Raw genomic sequence first — 13,290 nt, forward strand, 5'->3', positions numbered from 1 at the left:
CCCTTGTCAAGTCCTCACCACCTCTCTGAGGAGAGGGTCTCTGCTACCAAACGCTCCTCAGATGTGGATCAGGCTATTTGTAACTGTGGGTCTTTTGACAGGCCCAGTGGAACATACTGAGCGCTTTTCCTAGGTATCAAATTGTCCCGAGTTGTTTGAGCTGTCCATGGTAGCCAGCACTCAAGGTGTCATCTCCTTCTTTCCAAGATGGTTGATCTCGTCCAGGCCCTTCACTCAGCACGTGGAGACCCTGAAGCCCAAAGTGAAAGAAAGGGATGTGTTTAGGAACATGCAGCCAAGTTGAGAGCAGAACAGAGGCTTCTGGTGTTCCCTAGTATGTATTTGGAACAGTTTTTGGAAGGTTTTTCTTTCTGATTTCTTCATAGGATTGCTTCTTCCATCTAGAGGGAACCTCCTCAGCCTCTTTTCTGAGTTGTTCCCCAAATCCCATTCACCTGCTCTTTCTCCAGCAAGGACACTGGCTTAGATTTAATCGAACCCCATCTTTTTAGGAGAGCGAATAGCTGATACTCATCCTGTTTCTGCCTATCCTCCCCACGGGCTCTCTAGATCTCCAGATGAACAAACAGAGGTGAGATCCCTGGACCGCATCTGTAACCTTGGGGAGATTATTTGCAAGTCCCAGCAGGAACACAGCATCACTTGAGGAACAATGGGCCACATTATCAGAAAGGCGGAGTGATTCACATCTTGGGTACTTCACGGGCTGCCATAGAAACTGTGTTCTCCACTTCCCACTGGGTTGCTGGGAAGAATTTTTTAAGTCCCAGTGACTCCCAGTGTTGCTGTTAAGGATTCCTCCATTTATCAGAGACCTCCACACCCTGCAAGCCCTCCTTCCTGCCCTCCCCTAACCTGTTCTGCCCAGCAGTGACCCCTGCTCCAGGTCTGCTGGTGAGCTCCTGGGCAGGCCGTGGAGTCTGCAGTTGAATGCAGAAAAGAAAAGGGAGCAATCAGAGTATTCAAAATGTGCCTAAGACAGAGGTGGAGTCATTGGCAGAAACAGGGCACCTGGGAATGCAGTGAGTTTGAGGAAAGGAGAACAAGGCCAACCCAAGTCCATGATTACTAGTGAATGGCACAAAGGCTGAGAGACAGATCACTGAACTCTGTAGATCTTCAGGAGGGCAAACAGATAAAGGAATCCTAAGTCATCATAATTAGTTAATTTAATTAAGGAATTGCAGGTTTTAAAATTCAAAATACCTTTCTACTTGTCCCTCTTAAGAGGATGTTATTATTTTAGAAAGAGGGTAATCAAGAACCAAAGGGTCATTAGAACTCAGGAATTTAGCCCTATGATGAGTCTCAGGTCTTTACTAGAAAGATTTGAAGGCTGCCCATTGATCTCAGAGTACAATTTTTTTACTTTTTTTTCCCTCTTAGGGATATGAGCCTGACCCTTCTTGACCAGCCAAAACGCTGGCCATCATTAGACCTTTAGTTTCATGGTATTTGTGATGGATATTATTTTAAACATGAAAAGGTTTTATTTTTTTATAATTTTAGTGTGTTACATTTACCTTTACTGTTTGAGATTGATGTGTATCGTGAAGTTGCTTTTGTTACAATTCATGTTCTTTTGCAATGGTTGATCAAAGCAAAGAAAGACGTGTTATTGCGCATGATCTGTGAATGTTTCAGGCTGTTGTTGGTTCTTGTGACTTTGCTAATATGTTTTTCTCCTGACAGGTTAACCTGCCCTCTTAACTCAGCAGTGGTTCTAGCATCCTATGCCGTACAATGTAAGTCACAAAGGGAGCATTTCACGGATGGACAGGTTGTTCTGATCAGTGTATGGAGAAAGTCACTGGTTCCTCCTGCTTGACCAAGTCCCTCTTCCCCAGGAATCCTGCTGGGCAGCATATCTTTGGCTGTCCAGATATGTGCTTCTACTCAGACTGGCACTCTCCTGTAGCATGGGGATGTTGGATTAAGGAAGGTGGTTAAGGGGAAAGGAGTGAATGAACTGTGGCGTGAAGTTTTCTCCAAGGGAGCCCATCAGACAGTAGACAGCTGTTGCACGTTGCATTTTCCAGAACCTTTGCTCAGGCATTTGATCTGATCTTCATACAAATCCCAGTGGGACAAATATTTGTATCAGTCATCTCTTATACACATAGAAACCTAGACCCAGCTAGATTAAGAAATTTGCTAGGAGTCACCCTTGCTGCTTGTTTGGTGCTACTCTGAAACACTGCTGGGATCTTAGGAATTTCTTTTTAGAGTTGCAATATAGCTAATGGATTGTATATTGATCTATACCAGTGCTATTCAATAGAAACATAATGTGAGTCATATATACAACTCTTAAGTTTTCTAGTACACTCATTAAAAAAGGTAAAATGAAACAGGAAGTTTTTTATGTTTTATTTAATGCAATATGTTCAAAATATTAGCATTTTAACAATATACAAAGTTATTAGCAAGATATTTTACATTTTTTTATACTAAGTCTTCGAAAATCTGTCTGGATTTTACACTGACGGTACATCTCAATTTAGACTAACCGCACGTGGCTAGTGGCTACCATATTGGATAGAAAGTCCAGATGGAATTTTCTTCAAGGCTGGTTTAAACTGGAGTAGGAATCCGCTCGTTCAATCAGCAAAACTTTATCGAGGGTATATTCCCTTCCAAGTCCTGTGGGTAGATGCTGGGTAGGCACAATTAAAAGAACGTTTAGCCAGATGAGAGCAAAATGTCACTTTATAGTAGCTAGCTTTGTGGTGGCAATACAGTTCCTCAGCATAGTACTCAGGTAGAGCCATTTGCAGCTCAAGACCTAAGAAATCTCCTCTACCTTCCCATAAGCCCAAACCATCTTGGCCTATTACCCTGTTGACCTACTGTGTGATAGACAATTAAGGCAGCAAGATGATCAGGTCTGAGGGCAGGCACTGGCTGAACTACACACCCTGCTCTGGTCTCAGAACAGGCATAATAGCAAGAGAAGGCTGACAGGGACTGCTGAGGTGGCCCTAGGTCTGCCTATTTCCCTACCAGCAAAGAACAGAAATGAAGGAGGTGAAGAGCAAGGTGGCTGGGCCTGCAGCTTACCCACACACCTGCATGGAACCAGGAAGTGGAGGGTGGGGGCCATCAAAGATGACCACCTGTGACCCTATTCACGAGTAAGACGAGTACCAGAGTTAGTCTCTCCATCGATCCTGCAACTCCTCCTCCCCTAGTGGGAAACTCAAAACAGATGAATGGGCCTGGGTGAATCTGAACCTTCCCTTCTCCCTACAATATACCTGGGACAGGCCCGGCCATTTCACACCCATATGGGAAGTGGCATGGTCACCAGTCAGCTTGTATTCTTATGATCTCTAGATCTTGTGAACTCTGTCTCTGCCAGGCCAATCAGCTGAGGAGACTGAGCTTCCCCATGTCTCAGAGCAAGTTTGATGTTCACAGCCTGAGCTTCAGGTTTATGAGGCAGGAACACTAACTAGAATATAGGCATATTCAATTTAAATCCTAGCATCCCTGGCCAGGTGTGGTGGCTCACGCATGTAATCCCAGTATTTTGGGAGGCTGAGACGGGAGGATCCCTCGAAACCCAGAGTTTGAGACCAGCCTGGGTATTATAGTAGGACCCTGTCTCTACAAAAACTGAAGAATTAGCTGGGCATGGTGGCATGCACCTGTAGTCCTAGTACTTTCTAAGGCTGAGGCAGGGGGATCACTTGATCCCAGGAGGTCGAGACCAGCATGGGAACACTGTGAAGCCCCATCTCTACAAAAAATAGAAAAATTAGCTGGGTGTGGTGGTGCGGTGCCTGTAGTCCCAGCTACTAGGGAGACTGAGGGGGGTGTATCTGTTGAGCCCCAGAGGTTGAGGCTGCAGTGAGCCATAATCATGCCATTGCACTCCAGCCTTTGTGACAGAGTGAGACCCTGTCTCAAAACAAAACAAAAAAAATACTAGTGTCTCCGGTGGCCAGTTATGTGGGATTGCCTCTCTGAATCTTGGTTTTCTCACCTGTAAAATTGAAGTGACGAGTGATTTAAGACAGCTCTCAATATGGCTACTTGATTCAAATTAAGCAATAATGTGAAGGTGATCTGTAACTAAAAATTCTTTATTGTTGGACCATCCCTGGCTGAGTCATTGAGAACTGGACTGGAGCCATATACCTAGGTCTTGCCTTTTCCACTTGTACCTGCCCGACTTTGAGCTTCCCCAGACCTCAGTTTCATTACCTGACCCATGAGGATAATAAGTGTCTCCTTCAAGGGTTGTAGTGAAGATGAAATGAGTGACTATATGTAAAACTGTTAGAATAGTGCATGCCACGTGGCAAGTGTTAGCTCTTACTGTATTTTCATGTCTGCCCAGAAGAAAGCTGTCAGGGAATTGCCTATTGTAAACAGTAAATTCCATTTAGAGTAAAATTTAAAAAGCAAATAAAGAATTCTATCCCAGGCTTCAGGAGTCAGCTTCCCTTCTGCAAAGAAGTGATAGAATGGGGGCTAATGAAGTTGTGGGCAGCTAAAAAGTACAAACTGGCTTCAATAGAAATAGTCACGTTACTATCATGCTAATAGAATCATGGCTTATCAGGCAAGCAGTTTTAAGTATAAGCTTTTATCCCTCCACCCTCAATAAATATATATATTGCAGAGCATACATTTCTTTAAGATTAATACTTGTGCCAGGCGTGGTGGTTCACACCTGTAATCTCAGCACTTTGGGAGGCTGAGGCAGGCAGATTGCTTGAGCCCAGGAGTTTGAGACCAGCCTGGGCAACATGGTGAAACCCTGTCTCTACAAAATATACAAAAACTAGCCAGGTGTGGTGGTACAGCCCTGTAGTTCAAGTTACTGGGGAGGCTGAGATGAGAGGGTTATTTGAGCCCTGGAGGTCAAGGCTGCAGTGAGCCATAATTGCACCACTGCACTCCAGGCTGGGCAACAGAGTGAGACTCTGTCTCAAAAAAAAAATTAATTATTGTATATGAAATTACTGGATCAAAAGGTACACCTACATTTTATGATATATTTTGCTAAATTCTTCCAAGAGGGGCATCTAATATTAAGTCCTCACTGTGACCAGCTAACCAAAAGCACATTTTCTTATTACATAAAAAATAAAGTCCGGCACAGTGGTTTTCACCTGTAATCCCAGCTACTCGAGACGCTGAGGTGGAAGGATTGCTTGAGCCCAGGAATTAGAGGCTGCAGTGAGCCATGATCATGCCACTGCACACCAGCCTCAGCAACAGAGCAACCCCATCTCTTAAAAAAAAAAAAAAAAAGTGATCTGCAGGTAAAGTACCCGAAAATACACAATGATGGAAAATTGTTAATGGCCTGTCAAAGCTTTATGAGGCTCAAAGAATAAAGTATATTTTTTGGAATATATGTTTATTCCAGAATGTTCACTGCACCTGTGCCACATAGAGGTCTGTACCAGCCTCGGGGTGCACAGATGGATAAAACACACTGCTCTCCCCAAGGAGTCTACAGCCTGTAGGGAGACAGATGTGGATGATACTAGCAGTGGAGATGGCCACCGGGGATGCACTTCATCCTGCTTAGGCATGGGGGAGAGCATCTGGAAAACGTCCCAGGAATGACCCCTGAGAACCGCCTGTAAGATCAGGTTGGAGTTGAATGAATAGCAGGTAAAAGTCTTTCCAAGTACAACAGCCGGGCAGCTTGAAACGCTGTACTTTGGAACCTGGGATATACCATCTCTTTGCTGCAAAACATAAAATATTATCAACCAGAAGAAAGCATGGAACTTAAAATGACAAGGTATTTCCCACATAAGCACTTCTTTTTTTGTTTGCTGTAATTAGCTTTTGCATGTGTTGCTTTCTCACAAATAGGAAAATGGATTACTTAGGAGTTTGGAGCATATAGTATAGTAAGTAGGTAAGAGTAGGGACTGTGGTCAGAGTCTAGCCTCCAGATTAGCAGCTGAGCAACAGTGGCAGGCCCCTTTGGGTCTGTTTCCTTATCTGTTTAGTGGGAATAAAAAGCATTGCCTATATCACAGGGTTATGAGTAACAAGTGGGATGATGTCATTTAAGTCGATGTGAAACCGCCCAGTGTTTTGCAAATGTTTATCACTGTTTAACTTTGTTTCCCCCTAGTGGTTAGCACAGAGCTTTGCACAGAGTAGCCGCTTAGTATTTAAAGGGAAAACCACCCCACAGGGAGGCTCATTGGTTATGTTCGAAGTTCAGAACATTTGTCAGCAACTTGCCTAAAGAGAGAACCTTGCTGTTCATGTTCGCAGGATGATACCAGGGATGGGACTGTTAACTGGTACAATGGATAACCTTATCGGGATCCAGGAGGATCTCCATGAGCTAATGAAACCAACAGAGTAAAGGTTCATAGGACTCCACCTTGAGGGTCAGGAAAAGTCATTTACAGCATTTGGTTGGCCTTCGGGGACATGATTGCTGTCATCAAATGGCCAGCAGTGGCTCACAGGCCTGGCAGGCAGGCTGGTGGGGTGGTAGGAGCACTAACTGGGGTTCAGATCACCTGGCTTCTGATCTTGACCCTGTCCTAAAGGTCTCTTTTCTTTTCCAGACCGCAATTTCTTCACTCTTAACATGAGGGCTTTGAAGGAAGCGATTCTAATGCTTTCTAGCACTTTCCTCATTGGGCATGCTGTGTCAGGACATTTAAATGATTTCCTGTGAATGCACTATGTACGCTTAACCCTGCACAAACTCACCAGCCACATAGCCTTGACATTTCTTTCCACAACTTGGCCACATTTGGCTGGCCTTAACAGCCTCTGGTCTAACTTGACCAAGTCTGCATGCATTGGTCACTTGGCTCTCTGCCCTTTTCCCCTTCCAGAATTGAACTTTGCATCAGCCTCTGTACAGATCAGTTCTGAGCACCCAAATTTCTGAGCACCTACTGTGTGTCATGCCTGGTGCTGGGCCCTAAAGGTGAGTCTGACCCACTCCCAGCACTTGAGGCACAGTGTAGGAAGGAAACAGATCCCTTCGTTATGGTGTGGATCTCAAAAGAGCAGCCCTGTGGTGTGAGGGCAGTTAGGTGAGCAAGGCTGAGTGAGACATAACCTTTGCATCTGCCCTTTTTTTTCCCCCTTTTTTGAGACAGAGTCTGGCTCTGTCACCCAGGCTGGATTACAGTGGCACAGTCTCAGTTCACTGCAACCTCTGCCTTCCAGGTTCAAGCGATTCTCATGCCTCAGCCTCCCAAGTAGCTGGGATTAAAGGCATGCGCCACCACACCCAGCTAATTTTTGTATTTATACTAGAGATGGGGTTTCACCACGTTGGCTAGGCTGGTCTCAAACCTCTGACTGCAGGTGATCCACCCGCCTTGGCATCCCAAAGTGCTGGGATTACAGGCGTGAGCTACCGTGCCCGGCCGCATTGCCCTTTCAACTTTATGGTGAAATTCACCCAAGCAGCTACCTGTCTCACCCACTTCCCTTCTGAGATTGGCCACAAAGTATCACCATATCTTTCCCATACTCTGCCCTTGTAACAGAGAAGGACTTACTTGATTTGGAAATCTTTGGTGTTGAATTGAGAGTCGTCAGGAGACTCCTGGCATTGCAGTGAGCTGCAGGAAGAAATTCATTGAAATATTTGGAAAGATCAGGGCTAATTTTTTTTTTTTTAAGATGAAGTAGAAGCTTTTTTTTGTTTTGTTTGTCAAGAAAATGGAATACGAGATCAGTTGCCCCATTAGAGCTAGAGATTATCTTCTCAATTCTGTTTTTAGACAAATGGGAAAACTTTGTGGAGAAGGGAAATGGATGTCCTCAGGTCCCGTAAGCCTGGTCCTTGGCTCTTCACCTGGTGCCATCCTTTTTCCCAGTTTCCTCAATGGTCCAGACACCCAAATGGTTTGAGTCCTTGAGGTAGACATGGACACTTGTACAGGTTGAGCACTGCACAACTCTCAAGAATGCCCATCACATCATAGGCATCAACAATTCAATTCACATTGGCAGACAACAGTCAAGGGTCTCAAGGAAGCAGTACCATTTGGCCCAGGGGCTAGTCTGGAAGTCACCCTTCCTTTTCCCTCTGCACCTGCAGGTCCCTAGTGTGATTCCCCTGAGAGCCCCAGAATCTCTCTTCATATCTTCTGACTCCCCTTAGAATGTGTCTTTCTCCATAGGAACTTTGCTGTTGCCTGAGCCCTGACCATTCGGCCCCACTCCCACCCACCCCTTGTCCCTGTGGCCTCTGAGCACATCCTGGTCCCCTTTCTGCCACACCTCCCTGAATCCCAGGGGATGGGGTCAGTATGTGGAGAGTGGTCAGGTCAGCGTGGCCTCCCTTCTGCCCATACCCAGTTTTTAGAGCAGATTGGTGCAGTGTTATGGTAACCTTGGGGTATGGCAGAGAAAGCCTGCACCATGCGTGGCATATGGATTGTGGCCATTTCCCCCAGTGGGTTCTCTTTATCCAGTGGCATGAGTGCAAACTGCTGTGCTGACCACAGTGTATGGAAGAGGTGTGGGATTAGAACAGGGCCTAGGTTCAAACACCGTCTCCCAATTTTCTCCCTCTGTGTCCTTGGGAAGAATGAGAATTTGATTGGATCATGTGTGATAATATCTTAGCTCCTAGTGAAGGTTCAGATAAGTGTGGAATCTGGAGCTAGTGAGAAGCTTCAGTTCATGTGGTACAGAACTTACCAGAAGAGTATTTCTAATTAATGTTATTCTGATGATGCTGTAGATGCATATAAATACAAACCATATTAAAAAGGCAAAACTAATTATGATTTTCCCCTTCTTCTGTCTTGATAGCTCATTTTGGAGACTATAATTCTTCCATACATCATCCAGGCTATCTTTCCGATAGTCAGTTTATACCCGATCAAAATGATGACTTTTTAACAAAAGTCGAATCTCTGCATGAGCAGCACAGGTGAGGGGGGCTGGGGTGGCCTACTTTGGGAACTTGGGTTGGGTATTTTCAGACATCATATCCCTTTGTGTTTGATGCAGCCTCTTTCTTTTGTGCATGAATCCTCTTTCAAGATGTCGGGGGTTTTTGAACCTTTGAGCTGGTATGGTGGCAGATATATTTGGCATAACTAGCATTTCTGTAAAGTGTAAAATCCAGTAAGAGTTTAGGGTGATAGCTGCTGCATCCTTTTCAGGATGTCATTGAAATCAGTAAATTCCTGAAGGAAATGCCCATTTTGAAATCTGATTGCCCCACCAATGGACTGTATCAAGGTAAACCTCTTAGCAGTTTACCACATTTAATAAAACAAGCTGTTCCTTCAGGTCTTGTTAAACAGACAGACAGATGGACGTACAGTGCTGACCAGTCTCCTGTGTTCAGTTCATGAAAAGTGCCCTACATCCAAGTGGGGAGCACGAGTCTGCTGCAGTTGCCCCTGCATATTTGTTGCGAGCCTCAGCTCCAACACATATGCCCAATTCTGGCTGCTCTTCCCCTCCCTTGTTTTACTTAAAGCTACAGCGGCAGCAGTGCAGTCCAGGTCAAATAAAGGCCACCCTGACCAAGAAGGCCAGCTCTCAAGGGGCTGCTCTCTTCTTGGGAGCTCCATAAAAACAAAGGCCAGGCAATCAAGTGTCCTTTCTAAGAAGGCATTGCCAAACCTCTCTCCCAGAACTACTCCCAGGGCAGAAGTCAATGTCCTAAAATAGTACAGGGCCAGTGGTGTTTGAAAGTTTGAGGCCACTGCCAAAAGAAGAGATAAAGGCAGAGAGACCTAAAGATTCCCTACTAATTAGCAACTTGGAATAATTAGGGCAGGGATTCTGAAAGGTAACAGTCTTCTCCATCTGAATATTGAGAGCCCACTAAAGGGGAAGTATCATTTAATTTAAAAACGAGAGGGTTAGAGGGAGTCACATTCAATGGATAAGAAGAAAAACTTGCTTTAGTAGAATTTAGCATTATATTGCTTAAGATTGATAACAAATGGCATTTAATAACCTTACAGAAATGGTATCAAATGTTCTAGATTTTTTAAAATTGGATTTAATATCCTCTCTTTATTGGATGAACTCTGCTTTTTGTCTTTTCTTCTGTAGTGGGCTAAAACAATCAGAAGCAGAATCCTGCTATATCAACATAGCGCGGACCCTTGACTTCTATGGAGTAGAACTGCACAGTGGTAGGGTATGTATTCTTGTTATGTCTTGGCTCAAACATTATATTTTTATTTTAATATCTGAGAATTTGAAAACTTCTGTGATGAAACTATTTCTTTTTCATTATAACAGGACTTTTTAAAAGATATTTGGACGGTTTATTAAGTAATGCTGAATTTTTTGTTGGTCATTTGTCCAGTTGCTTTTTTTTAATGTTTGCTTTTGTACTTGAAGACTTTTTCCTTTTGAGGGGTTAGGGGACTAGAAACTGGTAATTTTCATAAGACCATTTTATATTATGGTTTTAAAAGGCAAAAAATAGATATAAATTCATTTTTCAGGTGACAGTTTAAGGAGCCAAGATTTCTACTACTTAATCTCAAGTGTTGCTCAAATTGGAGCTAGTTACTCAAATGTGATAGTTTTTTTAAAAAGATTATGGTGATTTGATTGTGAAAATCAATAAATATTTGAAATTAGTTGTGGCTATTTTAATAGGATTTACTAACATCTGTCATCTGCCAAGCAATTTCTATGCACCAGTGGATTATTTCCTTCGGTAATACCATGAGTTCCATATGTTATCATTAACCCCATTTTACAGATGGAGAAACTGATACTCAGGGACTTAACCGAGGTCACATAGCACACAAGTTGTAGCTTCAGCACGTGACCCCTCACTGTCTAATTAGCATCTGACCTTTGAGCAGTGGCATACGTTTTCTACCTGTGATTGGTCCGCATCATATCCAAAAGGAAGAAAAAATTAATTGAGCACCTACTATATACTAGCCTTTATCCAGATGCTTTCATATGAGACCATAAGGTCTCACCTTGGGATCATAGAAAACTTGTGAAATCGACATTCTAGTTATCCCCGTTTTATTGATGAGAAAACTGAGGCTCATAGAGATTGAGTAAATGATCACATTTTAAATCTATGTATTTTCATAGTTTATAGAAACACTTTCATTTATTTTTGTTTCACTTCGGTCCCTTGACAGTCCTGTGAGGTAGCAAGTTGTGATATAGGAAATAAGGAAGGAAAATGGTGTTAGATCTTACAAAACATCAGCTTTAGGACTTGACCATTCATCTTTATTCCATTTGCAAATAATATTTTATCTTAGATAGAATGTTTCAGAGAACTTTAATCGTTTGTGAAGTAGGACTTTATATCTGCCTGAGTTGGGCTGTGCTCTCCCACCCCAAGAACTGTCAGTGAAATGACCCTCAAGGGCTGTGAGGCCAGATGATACCTGCGTGGCAAAGACCCCCAAGGTATCAGAGGGGGGTTGGTCATACTAGGCTGTTCTACATGAACTAAAAACCCCTAAATCTCCATAGCTTCATATCATAAGGTTTATCTTTCAGTAATTCAAAGCTTGCATTGAGTCCAGGAGTCTTCCAGGGCAGCCCCCCACCCCATCCATTGCAATAACTTAGCAGTCAAGGCTGCTTCCATGTCATGGCTGTCTTTCCATGTGGCCTCCATGTTTGTCACAAGGGAACAGGAAGCTGCAAGGTTACACACCAGCTCTTAAATGCTTCAGCCCAAAAGAGACATACATTCCTCCTGCTCAGAGCACAGTGGCCAGAACTAGTCACCGAGCTCTGCCCTCTGCAAGGGGAGCTGGGAAATGTGGGGTTGGGCCTGGGAATTGAGTGGACAGTAACTGCCTGTGCTGCAGGGGTTGAGGTGCATACTGAAAGACCACAGGATTAGGAGATTTGAGACCTGGTCTTTGGCCCACCCAAACCATTCGTTTCCTTGTTCACTCAATTTTGATTTCCTTTGCTAATTTGCTCTGTCACACCTGCTTCATACTCCCTCTGTTGTGATCTCAAGTATCATATTTAAATGCAATTCTACCCTTCATCAAGCAAATTTGGTTTTGTTATAAGCATGTGGTTTCTGTTGGGTACTGATAGTGAATACTGTCTGGACTTTCCACCATAGCAGCACTGTTTTGTTTGTCCAGTTTCTCTAACTCCATGTTCACATTGTGGTTCACAAATGATTTGTCCCACGGCAAAGGGGAATGGACGTTCCTTATGTCTTCCACATGCCAAACTCTATTCTAGAAGCTCCATATGCCAAGCCCCCTTCTAGGTTTTCATCTTCTCTCATTTCAGCCAGATGAAAACCCGTCGAGGTGGGTTCTATCATCTTTATTGTACAAGAAGAAAAACTGAGTCTCAGGAGCCCAAAATTATACAACTAGCAGGTGCCAGACTGAAGGTTCACACTCAGTTGTAACTGACTCATACCATGCCCCTTCTTTATAATTACTAGTATCTGGGTCAGGCACAGTGGCTCACGCCTTTAATCCCAGCACTTTGGGAGGCCGAGACAGGAGGATCCCTTAAGCCCAGGAGTTCAAGACCAGCCTAGGCAACATAGTGTGACCCCATCTCTACAAAAATATAAAAAATTAACTGGGCATGGTGGCACATGCCTGTAGTCCCAGCTACTTGGGAAGCTGAGGCTGGAGGATCACTTGAGCCCAGGAGGTTGAGGCTGCAGTGAGCCATGTGTACACCACTGCACTCCAGCCTGGACATCAAAGCAAGACCCTGTCTCTCAGAGAAAAACCACACAAACGAAAACCAAGTATCTGATTGGGAAAACAAGAAGGTAAATGACTCAATAGGAGGAACTGTTTTATTTTTAAATTTTATTTGTACTCACCTTGTTCTCAAACATTTGAAACAGCTTGTAGCGGCTGTGTCTTCTGTATCCTCAGTGTCCACAGCAATGCCCAGCACTTAGGCTCGTATAAATGTTGGCTACACTGGATTTAGAAACAACGCTTTTTTTTTTTTTTTTTTTTTTTTTTTTTTTTAAAACAGGGTCTCCCTCTGTTGCCTAGGCTGGAGCATGGTGGCACAATCACGGCTCACTGCAGCCTCAAACAGCCTCAACTTCCCAGGCTTAAGCAGTCCTCCCACCTCAGCCTCCTGAGTAGCTGGGACTACAGGCGTATGCTACCACACCCACCTAATTTTTTGTATTGTTTTGTAGAGAAGGGTTTTGCCATGTTGCCCAGGTTGGCCTCAAACTCCTGGGCTCAAGGGATCCACCCTCCTTGGCCTCGTAAAGTGCTGGGATTATAGGCGTGAGCCACCTCACCCAGCCAACATTTATTTCTTAAGTACATTTAGAGTCAG

The 13,290-nt window shown here is 43.9% G+C and overlaps 1 protein-coding gene across 7 annotated transcripts in view; it reads left to right on the forward strand.

Moving 5' to 3' along the window:
* The window catches only part of PTPN3 (protein tyrosine phosphatase non-receptor type 3), a 120,898-nt gene that overhangs the window by 49,502 nt on the left and 58,106 nt on the right, over window positions 1–13,290 (forward strand). For 4 of the 7 annotated variants that reach the window (XM_055271549.2, XM_055271550.2, XM_055271551.2 and 1 more), the window contains 3 exons: window positions 1,714–1,766; window positions 8,797–8,917; window positions 10,060–10,147. In XM_055271549.2, the coding sequence (XP_055127524.1) occupies window positions 1,714–1,766; window positions 8,797–8,917; window positions 10,060–10,147 (262 nt within the window). Of the gene's footprint in view, window positions 1–356; window positions 593–1,713; window positions 1,767–6,894; window positions 6,950–8,796; window positions 8,918–10,059; window positions 10,148–13,290 lie in introns of those variants that run through there. The other 3 variants (XM_063636143.1, XM_055271552.2, XM_063636141.1) reach the window with 3 other exon arrangements.

This window comes from Symphalangus syndactylus, chromosome 3, assembly GCF_028878055.3.
Source record: "Symphalangus syndactylus isolate Jambi chromosome 3, NHGRI_mSymSyn1-v2.1_pri, whole genome shotgun sequence".
Classification (NCBI taxonomy): domain Eukaryota; kingdom Metazoa; phylum Chordata; class Mammalia; order Primates; family Hylobatidae; genus Symphalangus; species Symphalangus syndactylus.